At 40.7% G+C, this 23173-nt stretch overlaps 2 protein-coding genes across 7 annotated transcripts in view; one reads left to right on the top strand and one right to left on the bottom strand.

Moving 5' to 3' along the window:
- Positions 1 to 5166, bottom strand: part of EIF4ENIF1 (eukaryotic translation initiation factor 4E nuclear import factor 1) — a 39884-nt gene extending 34718 nt beyond the window's left edge. Inside the window, exons 1-2 of one of the 3 annotated variants that reach the window (XM_067550050.1) lie at positions 4985 to 5166; positions 4056 to 4176 (exon numbers count right to left, since the gene is read on the bottom strand). In XM_067550050.1, coding sequence (XP_067406151.1) covers positions 4056 to 4148 — 93 coding nt within the window. In that variant the 5' untranslated portion in view covers positions 4149 to 4176; positions 4985 to 5166. The remainder of the gene's footprint in view (positions 1 to 4055; positions 4177 to 4984) is intronic. The other 2 variants (XM_067550051.1, XM_067550052.1) reach the window with 2 other exon arrangements.
- Positions 5167 to 5459: 293 nt separating this feature from the next.
- The window catches only part of SFI1 (SFI1 centrin binding protein), a 52846-nt gene continuing 35132 nt past the window's right edge, over positions 5460 to 23173 (top strand). For 2 of the 4 annotated variants that reach the window (XM_067550048.1, XM_067550045.1), the window contains exons 1-9: positions 8372 to 8442; positions 9479 to 9690; positions 12003 to 12104; positions 13355 to 13534; positions 14567 to 14638; positions 17179 to 17289; positions 19402 to 19496; positions 22155 to 22272; positions 22538 to 22640. In XM_067550048.1, the coding sequence (XP_067406149.1) occupies positions 9668 to 9690; positions 12003 to 12104; positions 13355 to 13534; positions 14567 to 14638; positions 17179 to 17289; positions 19402 to 19496; positions 22155 to 22272; positions 22538 to 22640 (804 nt within the window). In that variant the 5' untranslated portion in view covers positions 8372 to 8442; positions 9479 to 9667. Of the gene's footprint in view, positions 5573 to 8371; positions 8443 to 9478; positions 9691 to 12002; positions 12105 to 13354; positions 13535 to 14566; positions 14639 to 17178; positions 17290 to 19401; positions 19497 to 22154; positions 22273 to 22537; positions 22641 to 23173 lie in introns of those variants that run through there. The other 2 variants (XM_067550046.1, XM_067550049.1) reach the window with 2 other exon arrangements.

The raw sequence follows: 23173 nt of genomic DNA, 5'->3' as shown, positions 1-23173 counted from the left end.
GGAGTCATCGTGGATATTTCTCTGAAAACATTTGCTCAGTGTGAAGCAGCAACCAAAAAAAAGCCAACAATGTTAGGAACCACTAGGAAAGGAATAAAGACTAAGGCACAATATCATAATGTCACTATACAAACACATGGCACACCCACATATTGAATACTGTGTACAGTTCTAGTCACCCCATCTCAAAAGAGATTAGAATTGGAAAAAGTTCAGAGGAGGGCAACAAAAATGATTGGGGCAAGGAACAACTTCCATATAAGGAGAGATTAAAGAGACTGGGCATGTTCATTTTAGAAAAGAGATAGCTAGGGAAGGGAATACAATACGGGTCTATAAAATCATGAATGGTGTGGAAAAGTGAATAAGGAAGTGTTATTCACATAAGACAAGAACCAGGGGTCAACCCAATGAAATTAATAGACAGCAGATTTAAAAAAGCCAACATAAAGAAGTACTACTTAACACAATGCACAGTCAACCTGGGGAACTCTGCCAGGAGATGTTGTAAAGACCAAAAGCACAACTAGGTAAAAAAAAATAAAGTTCATGAACGATAGGTCCATCCATTAATAGCTATATTAGCCAAAACGGTTGGGGATGCAACCCCATGCCACAGGTGTCCCCCTAAAGCTCTGGCTGCCAGAAGCTGGGATTGGACAACAGGATCACTTCATAACTGCCCTGTTCCATTCATTCCCACTGTTGGAAGACAGGATATTAGGCTAGATCGATCACTGGTCTGACCCAATATGGCCGTTCTTATGTTATGTTCTTACATATGCTTGAGGCTCGTGATAAGTGCTTTTAAAAAAAGAAAGCAGTATGCTTGGACAACGAAGCATTGAGCCATCTGACAAACACTATTAAGTTTAAGCAAATTAGAAATACCAAAGAACACCTGAGGCTGAAAAGCCAGCACCTTATTTATCTAAAGAAGGAAGATTTGAGTGCAGCAAGATTAATCAAAATATGATCTTAGTATATCTAGAGCAGATGTTACCCAGTATGCTAGACGGTTTTTTGTTTGTTTGTTTTTTTAAAAAACATCCATAGCAATGTACAACTTTGGCTATACAGCACCATAGCTATGCTAACACAATCCTGTAGTGTAGATGCAGCCTACATCAACAACATGGTTTCTCCCCCATTAGTGCAGGGACACCACTTCCCTGAGCAACACTAACTAGGTCAATGGAGGCATTCTTCAGTCAACCTAACATCTATACTTGGTTAGGTCAACAAAGCTATGTTGCTCAAGGGTGCAAAAAATCCACAATTAAATTTTACGTGTAGACCAGGCCTGAACAGTATAAATTGCCAAATCCTCTATGGATGCAAAGTTCAAAAGCAGCCACTTAGTTTATTGGTTTTGACAATGCGTGAAAGACCATAAGCTATAATAATGAGCCCTGGGGTGGTAAGCAGGAGCATCTGTGTTCTTGACCTGGGTCTTTCAGAGACTGACTATGCAGCCTTTGAGATGCAATTTCATCTCTGCCTCAGTTCCATTATTTATAAAGTGAGAAGAATACTTACTAATCCTCACTATCATTAATGGAAATGTATCTGCACAGCAATTGGAATATGGAAATTGTAAGTGCTAAGTATTGCTAAAAAATTACATTTTATTATGAAACTGATAGTGGTCACCTTAAAAAAAAAAAGAATTAGATCAAAGGGTTTTCAAGCTGTCATGATGTGTGGACCAACTGTCCTCCCACTTGTGACCATGCAGCTCTCCCATTTGTAATTATGTAATATCCCTGCAGTGACTGTTGTTTACATGACATATTATTAACAGTTTGTGATTTAGCAGCTGGAAACAAGCAGCAGCCATTTCTCCACAAACCGCCACCAAGTGTACTGGACCAGCAGTGGTTCAGACTAGTTTGGAATTTGGTGACTTGAATCATATTATGCCTTTTAATGTGGATTTAAGGTGCTTTGGTAAATCAGCTAAATCCTAGAACAAATCCTTTACTCTAGAAGAACAGATTTCTTGTAATTAAAGATTTTAAAATGGGTTATGTTAAAAGTTAACATGTTTTCTCACTTTGAGAGGACAGATATCAATCACCAACTGCATCATCAGTTGAACTAATGACAGGATACTTCCAGTCTGGTTCAACAACTGCATCCTGATCAAAATTAGGGGCACAGAAATGCCAGAGAAACTAATATGGCATCACTCTGTTACTACTGTTGGTGCTGAGAACACACCACATGCAGAAGCAATGGCAGCACTCTTGGAGCACAGGAGTGAAACTGCAAGGCACTAACAGTCTAACTCCCACACACCAGCATTCAGGATCAAGCTTGGACCTTCACTTCCCATGCCAGCAGGAATTGGAAGTGAGACAAAGGCACCCATTCAGCTTTTGGGCAAGTTGTACCTCACTGACCATCTGCCGTGGCAGGCCAAACAAATGATATATCTACAAAAATCTGAAAAACTAAATACAATACTTCTCAGTCTTAGGGAAAGCTGCTATGATATTGGCCTTTATAGGGTAGGAGGTGCAATCTCAAACTATTGAGATAGTTAATAGCAAAGAGGACTGGGTACACTGGCAGAACTAAAGATTGAGGGGAAGACATGCACAGAATTTAAGCAGTTTAATTGCATCTCCCCACTCAAAAGAATTGTTTTAGGTAGTTGACTAGTCATTACCGGACGTAAATGAATCAATAACCCTGCCTCATCCCAACATTTCAGTCCCTAACTTGAAGTTAACTGTGTCATGGGAAAGAAGGGACAAATGTTTTTACACAGGTCTGTAGATCACTGTGCTCAGCTAATTAAATCCAATGCAGATAGAGGGTAAGAGAAGCTCAGATCTTGCAAAAAGCAAGGATCTCTTTGTACATATCTTGCTAGTTCCTATTTATATATAAAGTATGTTGAGTCAATGTTAGAAGGCTTGCTGAAAGAAACTAGTCTTTTGTCAGTTAACTGAGATGAGTAAACTCTTACCAAAAACCCCGAAGAGTTTAATAAAAATCTAATTCTTAAAATTGAGACAAATACTTTTGAAAGAGTAATGGAATCAACTCAAGTTGTTAACTGATCTGTTAACCTTGGCCTTCCCTCCCCTAACTTCATCCTTTTATTTATTAAACCCACTTGTTGCAGTTTGTTTTATAGTCAGATTTTAAGATCTCTAGGGCAGGAATTATCTTTTTAATCTGTTTGCACAGCACCTAACCCAGTTAAAGCCCAATCACCATTGTCAACAAAACAGTTTCCTCATGTCTTCCAACAATGCAACAAGCAGTTTTCAGTAGTGCTGCTGACACAGAACACTAACCTTAAGAAAAGTGGGCTACCAGTAACTCTCTCTAAAATACAAGAATCTGATAGTTTGCAAGTGTATGAACCAATATGAGTATGGTGAGACCTATAAAGCTTAAGCCATCATGACAATAAGACTAAGTCAATACTTGAAAATTTCTTCCCATTTGAAATATCTGTTCATGTCTTATGTAGACTCCTGGCCTCAGCTTCTCCCCACTTCACAACCTAACTCACTTTATAAGATCTGAAACTGCATTCACTGCACAAAGCATTTGAGTATAATTTATGAGCCAAGTTTGATACAGCTATATACATTAGATCTAAACATTCCAAAGAGACTACGCTATCCTTACTCCTAGAAGGACTCTCTTCCATGTTTGGTATGATGTCCATTTGGATCTTGACCAGACAAGAATAAGACATGCTATCACTGCGTTAGCCATCTTGTGTTTGCCAACACATTTTAAAGAAGTCGAGTGGAGAGCAAGCATAGATTTCAACTTCATCAGTTTAGTGCACACATACTATAGTGAGGTAATGGTGTCCATTTAAGACAGCATCACTTGTCTCACTAGATCTTTAAAAGTTGCTAGTAACATATACTAATACCACCACTTCAAATCCTACTCTAGATGAGGCCAAAGAGGAAAGTAGAATTTTTTTTTCTAAAATTGATAATTGTTTTGATTTTAATCCACCTCTAAATTTGTTTCATAAGCTAAAAACTGTGAGAATTCAGTAAGAAAAATTAGCTTACTTTTGTGTAACGATGAGATTTTACTGTTACTCTGTTCAAGTCACGGAAAGTGTCACCATTTTCAATTTCTGCTATAGTCCCTCTCTTATCCATGGCTACTTGAAAGCCTTTGACTATGGACCTGATAAAAACAGAATTATGTTAATAAAAATAGACAATACAGTTGAAGACTTTATGGTATAACCTTCCTTACTGTCCTTGGAACTCTGTCACCAACTTAAATTTAACATAAAGTACATTCCACAACAGATATTTTTGCTGTTTGAAGTATTGGGTGAACACAGAACCAAAACCATAACCATAACCAGCAGTAAAATATCAAACAACACTAGCACAAATATTTTAATCAATCAATCATAGGAGCCTAGACTGTTCCGTAGTTTAGAGAGAGAGCTCTTAAGCAGCTTTAGCACAACGAATTGTCACAGGAACAGAAGCAGAGTACAGAAAGGAAGCTCACGAAATAAAAGAGAAAGATTGGATAGGAAGCCCCCTCACCCAGGCAGGTCAGTCTTAGGCGCCTACACAACCCGGCCGCGATAGCCCCACTGCCCCCCATTTTGTAGCGTGACATACGTACCATGGAGGGGCCAGGGCCCCCAACAGAGCCCGACACATCGAGCCAGTGCCAGTTCCCCGTACACACAAGTAAAGGCAGGACACGGGAGCTGACAAGGCAGAGAGAGGCCCCCAGCCCCAGGGCTGCCAAGACAAGCCCTCCCCGTCTGCCCCCGTCGGTGACCTGACGCACACGGCGATAGGTTTGCGGGGAGGCCCTAATCCGGGGCCGGGAGAGAAGACCCAGGGCCTCTCTGTCCTACTGGGCCCACCCCCCCCCACCCACCGGTGGCGAGAAGACGACGCCGAGGCACCGGTCACGCCTCACCTGGCGGTAGGGGTCCCCGGCCCCCGGTAAACGGGATACTCACTGCGCAGAAGACGCGGTCCCCTCTAGCAGCGCTCAGCTCCTCACAAGGCCTCGCCGCCGCCCGCGGCGTTTCTTAGCCCCACTGACCGGCTTCTCCTCACCCCTCCCAGCAGCGCCCCGCGCCGCGCTCTCCACACTCAGCTCCCCACCCCGCCCGGCCGCTTGCCCGCCCCTGGCTCGCGGCACCACCGCTACTCCCCCCGTCTCCGCTCCCTTCTTCAGCTCGCTCGCGCGCTCTTTCCCGTCCCGATTCACCCGACTCTGTCTCCTCTCAGCCACCGTAACCGGGGCTTTTGAGAGTCCACCCGTTACCCCTTTAATAGCCACCGCGCAGGCGCGGCTCGCTCGCCCGGCCTGGGGTTCTCGCCTGTAATGCCTGACCGAAAAGCGCAGCGTCCCACGGTGTGTAGAGCCACTTACCTCCCCCTTACATCGAGCTTCGAAAGAACATCACTGCCTCGGGCGACCGATTTGTTTTACAGACACATCCACCGGCGACGGACGGATTGCGAGGACCCCTCAGGCACTATCAGCAGACAGCCCTGCGATGGACGCTTGGCTGACGCTTACCGCCCATGCTCACGACGGGGTATGGTTTAAGGCCAGGGCTGCACTACGCGTGCACACGCTGTGATAGAGACTTATTAGGAAGAGCTAGTGCTTTAGTTCCTCGTCTCAGGCACGATGTTATTTCTGTTGTTTGTTGGTGTATGGGGCAGGTGGTGGCGGCGGTAAAAGGTCATGTCTGTGCACTAAGCCCATCTCTCAGGGCCCCACAAGTCAGGGGGCTCAGCCCCACTTATTCCCACTCATCTACACGGGTATCACCATTCATTATACCTACGGAATTTTGAAATATGTCCTGAAAGGATTGAAGAGACCTAGAAATTGATGCAGTTTTCTTGATCTGTTGCTGTTACGGTTAACGTTTAAAATTGAAAAATGGGAAATGTTTTTTCTTTATTTGTGTTTACTTACTTTGTGTACTGGGTAGCATTATGTGTATCACTAGTTTCATTGTTTTCTTATATATTAAGCACTTATCCTGCAATCACAGGCTGGTGAGTCTCCATTAAGGTACAGAGGTCTGCCAGTGCATACTAGTTTAAGGAATATGGGCCTTAGTGCATTTCCCCTGTTGTTTGTGTGGGTCTTTTTCACAGAGCAACATTGGGGAATTTTTAAATGGAAATGTTTGTTTAAGAGAAGAAAAAAAAAGAAACTCGAGGGAGGTGTAGAATCTGAACACATTTTAAAGTTAATGGTTTCCCATTTAAAAATGCTGAGCATGAATTTGTTTAATTAAAAATACACACTGCAAATCATTCTTCATCAAGGACATGTTTTAAAAACTACTCTTTAAATCAATCAAAAATGAGACATTTCCCTTTTCAAGTGCATGAGGCTTGGCATTTCTACATAATAGCAGGAGCAAAATAAGAACAGGGAATTATATTACTTAATCTTTCTTACTCTGTCTCCTGGTACCCCATGCTATTAACAAGAAATAGAGAATATATTTCCAACACCTGTTTATAGAACTCTAGGCTGTATTCAATTAATGGCATCTGAGGCCTTGATCTTCCATTGAACTCCAGGTAAGTGGACCCCTATGCCCATAGAACTCCATTTAGGGCCCCAGTCCTGAAAATTGTTCTGAGCAGGAGCCCTATTAAGTCAACTCTGCACAGGTGCAGGGAATGGGATCTGCCTGTATGGAGCAACTTGCAGGATTGGGGTGAAAATCAATTCAGCTATTTTCCAATGAAACAGGATGTCCACATTAAATAATACATTCACATTAACCTTTGTTATAGAATGAAACAATATTATATAAAGATTTCCATATTACAAGTCAATGGTACCTTTACTCTAAACAAACTTTAAAAATAGACTCCATTTGATACCATCCATGTACAGCAACTTTGGCTGTTCAGTCCACTCTCTGTCTGCTGGAGGGTTAAGCAAGAGCCCTACGTGGCACAGTGTTTTGAAGGGTCCAAAGTAAAGTAAGGCATCTTTGAGAAATCAAATGAGTAGACCCTGTGCCTGCACAGAATCCCATTGTCTTTAGTGGGATTCTGCTCACCTGTACAGTTCTCCATGCAGGATCAGGGTCTATGATGTGAGGTTTGAGGTAGATATCTGGAACCACATAGCACTTTTGGGGTTGGGAGAGTTTGAAGCTGAGTGGATCAGGGGTATTTTTGTTAAATGGGAGACATGGTAGATTTTACCAATTAGGGCAAGATAATCAGATACTTGTCATTATTGCTACTATAGTTGTTTGTGTCAAGTAGACTATGTCTGATGCATTTGTCCAGGGCTGTCAAATAGACAGGCACCTTTTGTGAACTCTAACTAAGCATTTAATTTAAAAAGAATAGTTTAACCAGGATTTTCTTTAATGAATATCACTATACAAAGATTTATTATTATATGCATATAGATTTTTTTTTTTAAATAATGGTGAATGTACAATGGATTCAAGAACCAGAGTCCTGAATTTTTTAGGGATTGGAAGTTTATTCAAGTCAGCTTTCTATACAAAAAAACTTGTAATATGGGGAAGAAGGACTGGAACAAATACACTATTAGAATAGATAACTAACGGGTACTCATGGACTTTTTTTTTTTTACTTTGTATTTGTAAAATACTTTAGATCTAAACTTTGAAATGGATTACAAATTTGTTTAGCTTAATTGTAGCTTTTGTAAATATCTCTGCATCATAAGCTAAAATGCTATTTTTGTACCTTCTTATAACACCTTAGAAAACATGATAGCCATACACTTCATAAAGCAGCAATATACAAGAGAAACTACATTTTCCTCTGTCTACAACTATGGCAAAAGATGATTAACCCAATGCCATACTATGTCAAGATACACAACTCACTTTTACACTGATTTTGGACCTGATTTTGTGGTTCTCATGCAGATAAATTTATTTCAGTGAGAAATAAGGACTTCAAGACTGCATGCTGAAGGTGAAGAGTTCTAAATGCTATTGTAAGCTGTATACATAATAGCACCCCAACCTGCTGCTTCTAGTGGGGCAGGGAGAGGGGGTTGCTCTGGTTGGTGCTCCCGGAGAATGTGCCACCATGGGATTGTTTGAGGTTACTCGGAGCAGGCCGTGGGTGTTTAAGATCATGTCCTTTCTTTGACTGCTGGGCTTTATAATTCACAATTCCAAATAGCCCCACATCACGTGGGAACTTGCAGGCACTGCGGAAGCAAAGGGGACATGATGGACATTAGCTGAGGTTTCCTAAACCCCTTCTCGCCTCTTCCCCTCCCAGCCGCTAGAGGCCGCTGCAGGGCCGCCTCACACAGACACGGGCTGGGGTGGGTTAAGCTGCTGCTCAGTCCGCGCTCATCTCCATGGTGATGGGATGAGGTGGCCGGGTGGGCCTGCCTGACGGGCGCGCTCAGGTCTGCGCGAGGGAGGAGACGGTTGGTCGCGGTTCGGCACGGTGTCTGGTGTGGGGGATAGGAGTTGCTCCACGGCTGGGGGGTGGGGTCCGGCCGTGAGTCACCCCCCGCTCCCACAGCTGTGGGGGGAGCGAGGGATGGTTTTAGAGTAGTGAGTTGCCCCACCCCCCGCTATGGTGTGTGTGGGGGGGTGGCTCGTGGGAACTGATGCCCCCCCGGTCCCACTGTTGTTTGTGGTGGGGTGGCTCTAGTGCAGTGAGCTGCCCTTCCCCCTCCCGGTCCCACAGTTATGGAGGGAGTGGCTCTAGGGCAGTGAATTGATTCCCGGCCCCGTCCCACAGTTGTGCAGGGTCTAGTGCAGTGAGTTTCCTTCGCCGAGCCCACAGTTGCGTGTGTGTGTGGGGGAGACTCTAGGGCAGTGAGTTGCCCCTCATCCCACAGTTGTGAAGGGTTGGCCGTAGGGCAGTGAGTCCCCTCCCCCCCGGGCCCCACAGTTGTGGAGAGGGTGGCTCTAGGGCAGTGAGTTGCCCCTCCCCCCATAGCTGTGAAAGGTCTAGTGCAGTGAGTTTCCCCCTCACCCAGTCCCACAATTGTGTGTGTGCGTGTGTGTGTGTGGGGGGGAGACTCTAGGGCAATGAGTTCCCTCTACCCCTGGTCCCACAGTTGTAGGGTGGCTCTAGGGCAGTGAGTTGCTCTCCTCTGGGCCCACAGCTGTGAGTGGGGGGCTCCTCTGAGAGTGAGTTACCCTTCCCATATAACTCAGTCTCCTGCTGGAAGACTGGTGGATTGAACAGCGAGTTGGTCGCCTGTCAAGTTAGTATTGGCCCTGCTGCTGATGGAGTGGGTCATGGGACAGTGAGTTGTACCCCATCTCCCTGGTCCTGCCTTGTGACTGGGGAGTCTAGCCACCCTGTGAGCAGCTGAGATTGCACAGGATCTCCTGCACAATGTAAGGGCCCCACAGGTGTTCCTGGTTACTGGCAAAGGCAGCTGAGGGGATATAGTAGGGCTCAGCTTGAACTGTGAAGCCATAAACTTCTGTTTTCCCACCTTTCAGAGCCTTTTCTGCATATGAAAAGAGGAAAGGTAAATGAGAGTGAGTGGGTTCTAATACTGGACTCTGGGTCACAGGAGCCAGGATTCAAAGGGATTGTCTGCAGTACTTACAGGATTGTTCTGAAACTATGACACTTTCCTGTAGTGCCAGGAGAAATAGAGATTCCAGGAGATTTGTCAGCTCCCACAAATGGAACAGGATTGGACTTCAAAGTGAGAAGCTGCTCTTCCCAAGAACTGTCCAATATAAAATATCAGACTAGTTTTGTTATTAATGTTTTACAGTTCTTTTAAATAGGAAAGCACAGACACCACAGAGACCAGCATAATACAAATATCTGGATAGGTTACTAGAGAGGTTACTATTATGTTACAGCCCCAAAATAGCATCTTAATCATGTTTACTGCAAGGGTTTGGAGCAGTGGTTCTTAACCTTTCCAAACTACTGTACCCCTGAAGCCTGAGTCCCACCCCCACGGGGCTGAGGCATGTAACTTAGTTTCATGGCGCCCCTGTGGCTCCAGGCAATTGCCTTTCTTGCCACCCCCAATACCAGCTCTGCACTTGAGACCCCTCTAAACCCCCAGGTTAAGAAACACTGGTTTGGAGCATTATTGTATAGTTCTGGAGTATGTATGTGTGTATTTTTAATATATGAAAATTGGATAGAAGATGAGTATATTTAGATTTTTCAGCACTGATCCCACAAGGAGTTTGCTGTGGGCTTCAGTGGGTCTCTGCATGGGCCCAGGGGTCAACCTTCATTGATATTACTTTGCAGAATTAAGGCCTTTTTGTGTCTTTCATTCCAATCTGTCATGCCTTGCTCAGATAAACTTTTCTTTTAGACTCCAATCCTACATTGTGCCCTGTGGAGGCAGATCCCTCTGTCTTTGGAGCCCAATTAACTTTAGTGAGGCTCTGAGCTGATTAGGGGGTCCACCTGCACAGAGTTCATTACCAGCTCAGGGACTGTATTCAGTGTTCCATTTTCTTCATTTGTGTTTGAGGCAGTTTCACTTATCTGTTTTTTTGTATCTTGGACCATAACTAATATGCCTAGGTATTGGATCTAGGTTCATATAAATACCAGGATTTGGCTATACAGCAGCAGTTCTATCTAGAAATCCCTTGTTGTCTCAGGAGTTAAGTAATCTTGACTGATGTTATCATAAGGGTGTCTCAGTGTTTCATCATAACTGTTGATTGCCATGGGGTTTATAAACTTAGCATAGAACATTCCTTGTGAATTAAAACTTGAAATAAAAGGTCACAATCTGGGAGGTATTTTTCTGTTAATCAAAACTGGACAAAATTAACCTTGAAATTTGTGGTGTGGGACTGCAAAAAAGCAAGAGCAAAGAGCCCATTCTAAGGATGCAAGAAACATTTTAAGCTAAATTTTCCAAGCTGTTAGTCTGCAACAAGGACCATTTGCTTTGCTTAATTTAAGGAAGTCATCTTTTCAAAGAGCAATAAGTCACAGGAAGCATTATGTGTTTGACATAATTTGATGTTTTTTTAAAGCAGTGGTTCTCAACCTTTTCAGACTACTGTACCCCTTTCAGAAGTTTGATTTGTCTTGCATACTCCCAAGTTTCACCTCACTTAAAAACTATTTGCTTATAGAATGAGACATAAAAATACAAAAGTGTAACAGAACACTATTACTGAAAAAATTACTTACTTTCTCAATTTGTCTGTATGAAATTTTAGTTTGTATGGACTTCGCTAGTGCTTTTTATGTAGTCTATGGTAAAACTAGGCAAATATTTGGATGAATTGATATGTCCCCAGGAGATGTCTGCATATCCCCAGAAGTACGCCTGCCCCTTGTTGAGAACCACTGCTTTAAAGCACAAGTCCAAAGGCTCTGTAACTTGAACCACCTGAGAAACAGAGTAATCCTTTATAAATTCATTGTCTGGAGTGGCTTATTGCTCTTAAGAAATGGAGCTTCTTATTATAAAGAAAAGAAAAGAAACAAATTAGACTTGTATATATACTGGGCATTATCAACATGGTTTGACATCCCTATCAGCCAATCAGATTGCTCTATTTATGTCCTGCTATCAAGTTCTTCATATTTTTTACTTCCTTTGTATATGGAGCAATCAAAATACATCAAAATGTCTGCGATATTAATACATGTGGATAACTAAATCACCTATTGATACAGGTGTCACTAAACATTCTGAATAGTCCAAAACTGCATTATTTGATTAGGCCTGTCTGTTGAACACATAGACGCTATGGAGATGTGCACATTAGAAATTCATATATAAAACCTCATCCTGATATTGGACATTTATTCACTGATAGACCCATTGAAATCAACTTTATAAAATCAAAGGGTTGTGAATATTCAGCAGTCCATCATTCTGACTGATTAAACATCTAGAAGTTTTGTATACTATTTTATACAGGTTAGTTTACATCTGAGAGATTATACAAAATATACATGTCATTTGTGCACCACGGATTCACCAAAAATAACTCAAATAATCTTATGTATTGTCCAAAGGTGTTTGACTGCTAACACGAGATTCCAGTGTAGAAAGAACAGTGCACTTGATTATAGAGGACCCAAGATTGGAGGAAAGATGGAGAAAACGTCCAAGGGCAGGTGAGGAATGGTGGTTAAACACACCAATGTTAAAAGATGTAGTTATATTATTTTGTTTTTATATCAAGCTAACTCTGTGGGATTTAAATAAAAGTTGTTGTGTTAATTGTGTATTTCACTCTGAAAATGCTAGTAATGTTTTTATAGACATTATTTGTATAGATGAAGCCTTTGTTGCCTGTTGGGAGCTCAGGAATGTGTTTACGTTTCTAATGTTGAAATCTGAAGGATGGTGGCCACTGCTTTTGCTTCTGGGAGGGAAACTTACATGCAGCTGGTTCAGCAAGTTGTAGCTGGTCTTAAATTATGATTGTTATAAAGTCAATCAGGCACAGTAAACATGGAATCTCATAACACCATTTTTAAAGTCACTTTTCATAATTGAACAACACTTTGACTAAGACAGGCTGCTTAAAGATCACCCGCAAAGGGGAGAAAAAATGTTTTGGCTAGTTTGGCTTCTTTATGATGAATAAAGGTATGAAAGATTTTTTCAGAAAAGTTCATTTTTTCCTGCTTGTTTTTCAGTTTAGAAATTCAAGTTTCATCTGCACCACCTTTCCTGTAAGACTATATGGAACACTAGGAGAACTAGTAGGACTGTGACATAACAATTGCCAAGAGACAAGAAGGGATTTTTAGTTAGATTTCTTAAAACTGTTGTTATTATTTATTTTATTTTTTAAGAAAAACATATTTAGCTCACTTGTCTGCACACAACTAGGAGAAAGGATCTTTTTGTGAAAGATTAAATGCTTCTTGCCCTTTAACTGATGGTAGAGAAAGCTCCCATTTTAGTTCTCTAGTAGGAATCTTTTAGCAAAAATAGGTAAGAAAGTACTAGGTATTATTATTTTTTATTATTATGAAGGTAAAAAATAAGGAGAAAAACAAGTTTAAACCCACACACAAGTTTCAGGTCTTTATAAATATTAGAAGTGAAAAAGGGCACAAACCAATTGTTTTTCTTTTCCATGTCACCTTTAAAAGAAAGAGGAAATATGAATGGGATGATTGCACTTGCACCACTGTGCTTTCATTACCATGTGTTACTGCAGCTTTTGGGGAATGACTGAGAAATTTCAGGAGACAATTCACAGAGTCTGAAAATTACTTTAAAAAATACTGTCTGCAGGTGTTATGTGATTTAAGTATAATATTTTGTATGGATGAGATCACATAGACACTAACATCTGCCAACTATGAATCTGACCTTACAAGTGGTATTTCTTTTTCTCTTTTCTTTAAAGTTTAAGATCTTTCAAGACAGACGCCGGCCAGAAATTGCATACTCCAAAAGTCCGTGCATTTGGACGGTCTGTTACTCCCCGGCGTGGTGGGAATCAGTGTTGGAATGAGAGTCATCAGATTCCATATCGGGTCATGTACACCTGGAACCGAGGTGGGAGATTAAAAGAACTCCGTATCAGGTGAAAGTGAAAGTTGAGCTCTGTATGCTTTGGTTTTTTAATCCTACTAAGGAAGGCAGCATTTTCTAATCATTATAGCAGGGGACTAGAAGTCACAAAACCTGGGTTTTATTCACAGATATGCCGTTGATTTGCTGAGTTACCTTGGGAAAGTTACTTATCCTCTCTGTGGCACAGTTTCTCCATCTATTAAATAGGACTAATAATACTAACTATTTCTGATTTCCATGGGAAAGGTGCTAGTTAAATACAAAGTAGTACTTTGAGTGTCATTCTCAGTGTGGCTGATTCTGGATTTTGAATGGTTTGCTGTATAAGTTGTTTGATATCTTTTGCTATTCCTCCTGTAGGAAAATGTAAATAACTAGTAGTGAACAAGATGCATAAGAATATAATTACAGGAATCTAGCCAGGCATTTGAGCTCTTAGTTCTGTGATCCAAACCTAATCTACAAACTGTTTAGAAAAGCTCTGAGAACGTGGGGACAGACAGTGGAACTATCAGACTCATTAGATTCTTCTGCTCTGCTGTTAAAATTTGTTTTCCTAAAGAGATTGTCAAGTTTAAAATGGTTCTTTCACTCCTCCTGTATCTCTTCACTTCATACATTTGCTGCATGCATCACAGCTAAGAAGAAAACTGTTACGGGATTAAATAGTGAGTCACCATGTGAATGCAACACAGAGGACCTAAACTCCATTAAATCACTTAATGGCATCCCGATTAAGCAACAATCATTGTTATTTAGTATCATTAGATATAAATAGGTTCCAGAGGAGACATCTTGGCTACATGGATTTCCCAGCTAAGTGTGCCCCCTGGTCTTGCAGTGATCCACATGCCTAAGTTAATGGGACAACTCACAGGGTTAAACGTGTGTATGGTTGTGCAGGATTGGAACCTTAGTGTTGTGTAATGTAGTTTTTATGTATCGAGCTTCTGAGTCTCCATCTCCAAAATTATTGCCTGGAAATGAACAGAGATTGAGTACAAAAAAGCAGAAAGGCAACTAACCTGTGTTTGTCTTCCAGACACTTGGCCAGGAAGTTCTTCTATTTGTGGGTGAAAAAGACATTTGGACAAGTTCTTCCTTCCAAAGCCAGGTAATTGAATCTCTGAGAAGTAAGATTCTATCTTGGTATGGATGATCATTTGTGTAGCTAGATAAAGGGATACCTGCCTTGCAGGAGAATGTTTGCAGATGCCTTTTGAAATTATTTGAGATCTGTCTGAATATTCTTAAATAATTGTGGCCAAATTTTACTTTAGCTGTAAATCCAGAGAAATTGCACTGGTATCATTTGAGATATGCTGGATTTATACAGATGAAACTCAGAGTAGAATTTGGCCCTTCATTTTCATTGTGTATATTTTTTTTAAATTATAGTATTCTAGACAGTAAAGATCGGAAGGACACAATAGGTCATTTAGTTCACATCATCCTGCAGTATGCAAGGCTGTTCTTAATGTGTATTCGCAAATGCTTTGGATATCTGATGTTGGAACTGCTTCAGCAATAGAGCTTTTGCAATTTGGTTTTAAATCACAATTGAAAAACCAACCCTCTTTGGAATTTCTTCCTATTTTGCTTTAATGTGTGTGTCTACTCTTGCTTGTTCTTGCTGTAAGGGCATAATCCAATTCCCACTGAAGAAAGTGGAAGACTTACATTGGCTTCAGTATGAATTAGGTCAGGTCCTAAGTCATCCCATTTCATTCCACTATAAGGAATATAAATTCTTACCAAGATTGTAGTAGCTGGTGAACAGGAATTGTCCTGTAAATTGTTCTGTAAACCAGAATAGTACTCTTCCCCTCCCTGTCTCACATATTGGGTTTGCATTACTTGCTTTGGCAATGTGCAGATCTAGTATAAGTAGTCTGGAGAAAATTAAAATATTCTTTTTGAAATCTCGTAGAGCCCAGCCAGCTAAATTAAACAAAAATAATTGTATTTTAAACTAAAAAATATTGTTCCCAAATCTAGGACCATATCTAGGGTCACATTTTTGGGGAAGGCAAGTAGGTATTTTTGTACCTCTGAATGTTTCTATTTAAAAAGCAAATAACCTTCCCAGGAGCCAGTTAGACCCTTGGAAAATCTTGGATTTTAAGCGTTTAAAGAAATGAAATATGGCTATTGTCAATATTTTGCTATGATTTATAATTTATATAAAGGATGAAGACTGTTCATATTGTACTTATTTTGGCCTTTCTGCCAATAATTTGGGGCCCCTTGAAGATCGTTTGGGGGAACAAATATCCCTTGTGCCCCATTGATAGTTCCAGGCCTGCCCAAATCTCACATTGCCCTGGTTCCCCACCCTCCTGTTGTTTTAACAATTCAGTCAATCTGAAATAATAATCTATGGCTCTTTAATTTTTTCCTGCTTGAGTGCTTGGAATGGCTTAGCAGCTTGGTTTGGTGGGGTATGTAGTTTTGAATTGTAATATATATATATATTTATATATTTTGGGGTTTTTTTTGTTTTGCAGTGGGGGAGGCCTGATCATTTTAACCCTGATCCTGCAGTCCTTACACACTTGAACAGCCCCATAAATTCTGTGGGATTCTTCCTGTGAGCAAGGGCGGCAAGACTGGGCTCATTGTTTGCTTATCTCTCTCTGTTTGCTTGCCTATTCTTATGTGGATCCTTCTATTTTCTTAATCTCTACGAAAAATACACATAGATGAGAAACATGAGGAAATTATTCACATTTGCACCTAGTGCAACTTAAAATTTTTCAGAATATTAGCTATGTCATTTTGGCCAATGATAATTTTCCCAGAGTGATGTTTAAGTGAAATCAGAATTGAGGTGTCTCAGATAGGGACAGTAGGTTTACTGGTCATTGTTATTTCTGATTACAGATAAATTTGTACTTTGAAATCCCTCATCTGAGTCTCAATTCCTTAGTTCAAAATCTCATGCCATCTGAGTTTTTATTAATTTAGAATTAACATGAATGTTTATATAACACCATCTCCTGGCCTGATTATCTGTGAGGATTGAACCCTCGGATCTCGGGATCTAAAAGCAAAGGCCTTTATGGCTTGTGCTAAAGGACTCAATTAATAAATTGAGGCAGTAACTGATTTATAAGCCTCTATATATGGCAATTAAAGATGGACAAACAGCCACATTGTTAGCATGTAGAGTGAATGTTATCTAAGGTACTTAATCATTCCTTTTTGGGATTTTAAATTCATGATAATTTGTTTCTTGGCGCACAGTGGATATATTTCATACACCTGTAATGCAAATTACAAATATACTTTTAAAAATTAAAACACAAGTTAGCGTTTGAAAAAACATTCACACAAACAATACCGAACAAGACTGATTAGATATATAAATGTTACTATTTAGCAGAGTGTTGTCCAAGCTCTGCCACCAACTGACTGTTATCTTGGGTAAGTCACTTAATCTCTCTGTATTTTTTTTCTCCGTTTTAAAAGAGGAGTAAAAATTTGCAAGGGTTGTGTGAGGGAAGGGCAAAGTTTTGTTATGCAGTTAGATACATTTGTGTTAAGCAGCTAATACTGGAAAAAGTAGAGGTACAATTTCCTTTAAAATGTATTTGCTATTGACTCAAGTATCTTTACAAATCTTCCCATCTTCAAAATCTTCCAACTGTATAGATGTCATTATGATCGGAAGATTCTGCAAAAAACCTTTGGCGAGTGGAAGGAGGAATGGTGGGTCGTTTGCAGAGAGTGGAAGCTCAGTGTCAGAGCTGACTGCCATTACAGGTCAGTGAAATGACCTTGAATTGTTGTGACCACAGCTGTATGAGAAATCCTCCCTGGCTCTTGCAGGATGGCAATTATTCTGCATTTTGATACAATAAAAAAATACACACAGACAAGTGTCCTGCTGCCCGTTTGCTCCTTCTTTCTAAGTAAAATAACAGCACACCTCAAGAGAACTTAACCACTTAGAAGATGAAAGGAATATCAATATGAACATAATTTAGATCACTCTGAACACTTAGTAAACACTCTACCCCAGCAACACTGCTAGGTGAGGAAAGGCCAATACAATGCTTTTCTCACTTATTATTTACAACTTTTTCTTTCTTTCTTTTCCCTGCTCTTCATCCAACAAACAGTACATTTTTCTTTTTGTTCTAAGATGAAATCAGGTATCACAGCTCAGGTGTCTTCAGAGCACCACTCGCCTTCCCTGATTTCCAGGAATCAATAAGTGTTCAGAGTGATCTAAATTATGTTCATATTGATATTCCTTTCATCTTCTAAGTGGTTAAGTTCTCTTGAGGTGTGCTGTTATTTTACTTAGAAAGAAGGAGCAAACGGGCAGCAGGACAGTTTTCTTTGTGTATTTTTTTTATTGTATCAAAATGCAGAATAATTGCCATGCCTCTTGTCAGCTGCTCACTGAGATTTGGGAACTTGATCTCTGTCTTGCTTCCAGATTATCTGCCATGTTGGCACAAACTCTGAGCCCATTAGCAGTGAAACAGGTATTCTAGATCCTTTTCTGCTTATATTTCTGTGTGATGAGACAAATAAAGTTTCCTTTTCAAGAGGTTTTTATATATCCTGAGTAACTCCATAATCTTTTTATACCTTCCCCTCAACTGTAACTCAAAGCCCCTTGTACTCTTCTCCCTTGCTCACAATGCTTTTTTGGCTATTGTTCACAGGAACTAAAGGATTTTTTTTCTCATAACTTGGTCGCAGAGAGCAAGCAGTTAATTGACACTCTAAGAATTCTATCCCATTTTTACATGCTCCTCTCTGTGGAGTCCTTTTCAGTTTGAGAAAGCTTTCAGAATCCTATCCTTGTTACCATCTCAATACGGCCCAGTGTAATTATTACAAGGTAAACTGAAACACACATGAATGAGTGATTGAGAATCTAGGCCACACACGCTCACTGAAAATATCTCTGTGAAGATGCTGTCTTTGCAGAATGGGTTAGTCCAAAGGGCAATCAAAGTGGATCCAAGACTTTTTCCCCTCAGATGTTAAGGAGCCTCACTTTCCTTGTGTCACCATGTCTTTTTCATTGAATGGTAGAAGGAAAAGTCCAGATTCCGTGCTGCGAGACACTTCCCATTCAGAATCTGACTATAAAGTCCCATTAGAAGCTGCTCTGTGTGATAGGAATGTTTTCTGCCCATTCCAGAGCAATTGAGAACAGGTCTGCTGTCAGGAATTGGCTAGATTGGATAAAGGTTTTGGATGGATTTTTTTGTTTGTTTGTTTTTTAACATACAAACACGAAAATGTTCGTAGTGGGTTAGACCAATCGTCCATCTAGCCCAGTATCCTGTCTTCTGACAGTGGACCACACCAGATACTTCAGAGAGAATGAACAGAACAGGGCAATTTATCAAGTGATCCATCCCCTGTCATCCAGTCCTAACTTCTGGCAGTCAGAGTTTAGGGACACCCAGAGCATACAATTGCATCCCTGACCATCTTGGCTAATAACCATTAATGGACCTATCCTCCATGAACTTATTGAATTCTTTTTTGAACTGAGTTATCGTTGTGGCCTTCACAACATCTCAGGACAACGAGTTCCCTACATTGACTGTGCATTGTGTGAAGAAGTACTTCTTTATGTTTGTTTTAAACCTGCTGCCTATTAACTTCATTGTGTGACCCCTGATTTTTGTCTTCTGTGAAGGGGTAAATAACACTTGCTTATTCATTTTCTCCACACCATTCATGATTTTATTAGACCCCTATCATATCACGTCCTAGTTGTCTCTTTTTTCTAAGATGAACAGTTGCAGTTTTTATAAGCTCTTCTCGTATGGAAGCCATTCCATATGCTTAATTATTTTCATTGTCCTCTGTACCTTAAATTCTAACATCTTTTTTGTTGTTCAGATATTTCCTGTACAACCGAATATTCCAGACATGGAGGACTTTCATATGCCAACAGCGAGAGAAGAGGAGCAAATATCGTGTCGCAGAATCTCATGGTGAAGAGGGGAAGGGGGAGCAGCTTTCATATAGGATCACATAGATGTCAAGGGATGTGTGTGAACAGTCTTTGTTCCCTGAATGCGTTTGTGTATTTACCTCCCCGACTTGTGTGTTTAAGTGTAATTAACCAAAGCTTGTGGTAGGTTCTCCATCACTGGCAATTTTTAAATCAAGCTTGGGTGTTTTTCTAAAATATATACTCCGGGAATTATTTTGGGGGAAATTCTGTGGCTTGTGTAATACAGGAGATCAGACTAGATGATTACAGTGGTCCCTTATGGTCTTGGAATCTATGCATCTTATATGCAGATGGTTGTCTGCCTAAGGTTAGAAGGGAAGATTCTTCTTGATGCACTGTACTGTGCCCCTATATAGATAGCTAGAGATGCTAGTGAAAAATCTTAAGGGATTCTCCATCTGCTTTGCAGTGTGGGTCTGATCATTGGTACACTATGTATTTGAATGGCTATTTTCACTAGAACAAATTATTGGTGGAATTCACCAGCCCCTCAGCTGATGTAGGAGTCAGCTCTGACTTTCTCTCTGTGCATATGCTGATTTTACCCACTTTATCCTGAGTCCCCTCTCTTTTCAGAACACGTCAAGTGAAATGAAGCTCATAACGTTTTCACGGTGAAATAGAGTTCTGACTTGACCTATGTTGAGTTCTGGTCTGTAGCTCTCAGGTGCACCCTGCCTTAGTGCATATGTTCTCTGGGCTACCATGGCTATGAAACCCATCTGGGGAATTGCACATGTAAAGAGAATATATATTCTAGAGGAGAAAGAAAGTTTTCTTTATGAATGCCTGCCTCACTGACCTAGTTGCCTGTAATGGTCTCAACTTCCAGTGGCTATTGGCCAGACTGGAGTGGATCCTTTGAGTTCAAGCGGTAAACAACTGTATTTTTAAAGCTTAAGTCAAGACTTAAGTCCCCTATTGCATGTCCAGTGTGAGGTTAGCTGACAACTGTGGCATTTGTAGATGTATGCAACCCTCGAAAGTTACAGACTGGCACCTACTGTGGGGTATAGTAAACGCAAAAGAAACTCATCCACCAGCTAAATCCACTGTGGAGGAAGGGCAGAGCAGCTGTGGAAATAAATGTGTCCCTTAGGCTAAGTGGCATCTGAAAAGTGAGGCTAGGGAGAGGAAGAATTCTGTCCTCCCAACTGCTGCAGATGCCACTACCCCAAACCTATTTATTTGGGTGAGATATACAGAGATTAGGATCTGGGCTGTAGTTTGTAAAACACTTGGGGATCCTTCAGGATGGAGGGCAATAAGATGCATGTAAAAGATTTATTGTTTGCCCATCCATCTCCAAGCAAAAAGACCAAGCATTAACACGTAACCCTACTACACTTTCACAAGGAATCAAATTGCATCTCTAGCTGTAGATTATAAAACCTTACAATTTACAACATTGAAGAGGAGAAAATACTTATCCCAGTAGCTCTGATAAATGCTTTTAAATGTTAATACAGCATACCCAATTAACACAAACTATTTGGTTTACAAAGAAAAATAATAAACCTCTCATTAATTAGTTAAAAAGTGAAAAAGAAATAATCCCTTTTAAGGTATGTTAAATCTTGGTTCACTAGATTTTGGAGGACTTTGCCATAGAAAGATATGTTTTCTAATTGATTTTAAATATTAAATAGCATAAAATTCACTAGCTTGTGTTTGGGGAAAGATACACTTTGGATCATTTCTCCTTAATATCAGTCCAAATCAACATCATCAGTCCTGGACTATGGGTTTGTTTTAAGAGATTGGGAGGCAGTGCATCCTAATGGATAGAGCCGCTGACTGTGACTCAGGAGACATATGTTGTGTTCCTGGCTATGCTACTGGTCTTGGGCAAGTTCTTATTCTCACTTCTCTGTGCCTCAATGCGTCTATTAAAACGGGGATAATAATACTCCCTTGTAAAGTGCTTTGAAAACTACGGATGAAGCGCTATATAAGAACTAAATATTATATTTTTAATCTTGTCCAATAAGCCAGATATGCTGTAATTTCGTACTCTTAGAAAATCTGGAAGATTTAAAAAAGGTACCAAGGGCTGCTTTGTTCTGTGTTTGTACAGTGTCTAGCACAGTGGATTCCTGGTCAGTGATGGGCTGCTAGGCACTACTGCTATACAAATAATATTTCCTCAATGTTTTCAGTAACTATATCTGAAGTTGCGGTATGTGCCCACAGGAATCTTGCAGCCTGAACAAAGTCGTTAAACAGTACATTATGTCTTGCTAGTCACGTGAAGCTATTGATATTTCAGTTCCTCTCTTAAGCCCATCTCCATTGCCGTGCCAGCAGCTAAAGGTCTTGTCTACATAAATTATTTTGGAATAAAGTAGTGCAAGAATTTAAAGTGTAAAGCTATTTTGCAATAAGTCTTCATGTGGACACTCTTGTTAAATGTGTCCATGCAGAGAGCTATTGAGGAGTAGCTATTCTGGACAATTTCCTTGTGGAGACAAATCTTAACTGTGCCTCTCTCTCTAACCCCAGCTTTTGGAGTGGCTGCAGTTTTAGGCTTTCCCAGTAGGTGGCAACATAAGGCTGATTGGATGAGAGGTTTTAAAAATACCAAATTCTTGTATGTAATTTTTAAAAAAAATGATGTGACCATTGTTGTGCACAGTGGAGAAGCAGAAGCTGCGCTGGACATGGCAGCACTGGCTGATCTACATCGATGTTCGCAGGACCAAGCATAGGATGCGATCCGAGTCACTGGCGTTCAGGGAAAGGAGCACTCTACGGTGAGAATGGATTTGAAACAATCAAGTGTTAACCATAAACATTTTCTCTATCCCATGATCTGCTCCCACACTGAATCTTCCTGGTTCATCTCTATGATTTTGTCTCAACTGCCTTCTCTCCTACCCCTCGAAGGACCACGTGACTCTGTCTAGAAAGCAGTGCATCAGTAACAACGTGTATGTAGAGCCCTTGCTTTCCTGATGAGAGGAGGTTAGTTCCTTACCCCACACTGCAGAATGAACATGTCCTAAATGTTTTTGGCAGTGTGTCATGGAGAGTATGGACTAGACGACTGCGCCAGAACCGTGCTGGCTGTGAAATGGATGCTCTGGCTCTACAGTACTGGGCCCAGAGCCTGCAGTTTCGGGTAAGTCCTTCAAACCCCAACACTTCATACCTCAGATTGGAAGAATAGTCAGTAAATGAATAAAGAATCCTCCACCCTCGATAATCCTTGTAAATGGAAGGATGTTTACAGAGTGGGTGATGCAAGGTCTGGGTTTGGCCTTACCCCTCCAGATGTGCATGCAGATGTGTTCCCCAGGCAAGATCTTACCTGTGAATTGCTGCTCAGTGGTGAAAGTGTAATAGAGCCATACCCGTGTTCTCTCCAGATGGGGTTCTCAGAGACCCTTCTCCACAATGTAGGAATAAAAGCAACATCTAGGCTTTTCTAGATTTCAGTGTATTTTTAAGGAGGTGCATGGCCAAAGGGAATTATTATGATTCTTTACACCAATGCCCAGGATGATACCAGATGCTTTATAGAGTCATTAAAAAGACATGATGTTGTTTCTGCCCCAAAGAACTCCCTGCTTTAAAATGAATCGATAAGTACGAGGTGGAGGAAAACTATTTTTATTAGTACATTTCAAACATGGCCAAAAGGAGTCATCAATC

This window comes from Emydura macquarii, unplaced genomic scaffold (assembly GCF_026122565.2).
Source record: "Emydura macquarii macquarii isolate MOO-44397 ecotype Brisbane River unplaced genomic scaffold, CSIRO-AGI_Emac_v2 contig_1254, whole genome shotgun sequence".
NCBI lineage: Eukaryota > Metazoa > Chordata > Testudines > Chelidae > Emydura > Emydura macquarii.
Note: the sequence above shows the minus strand (reverse complement) of the source record. Positions and strands in the feature narration are given on the sequence as shown.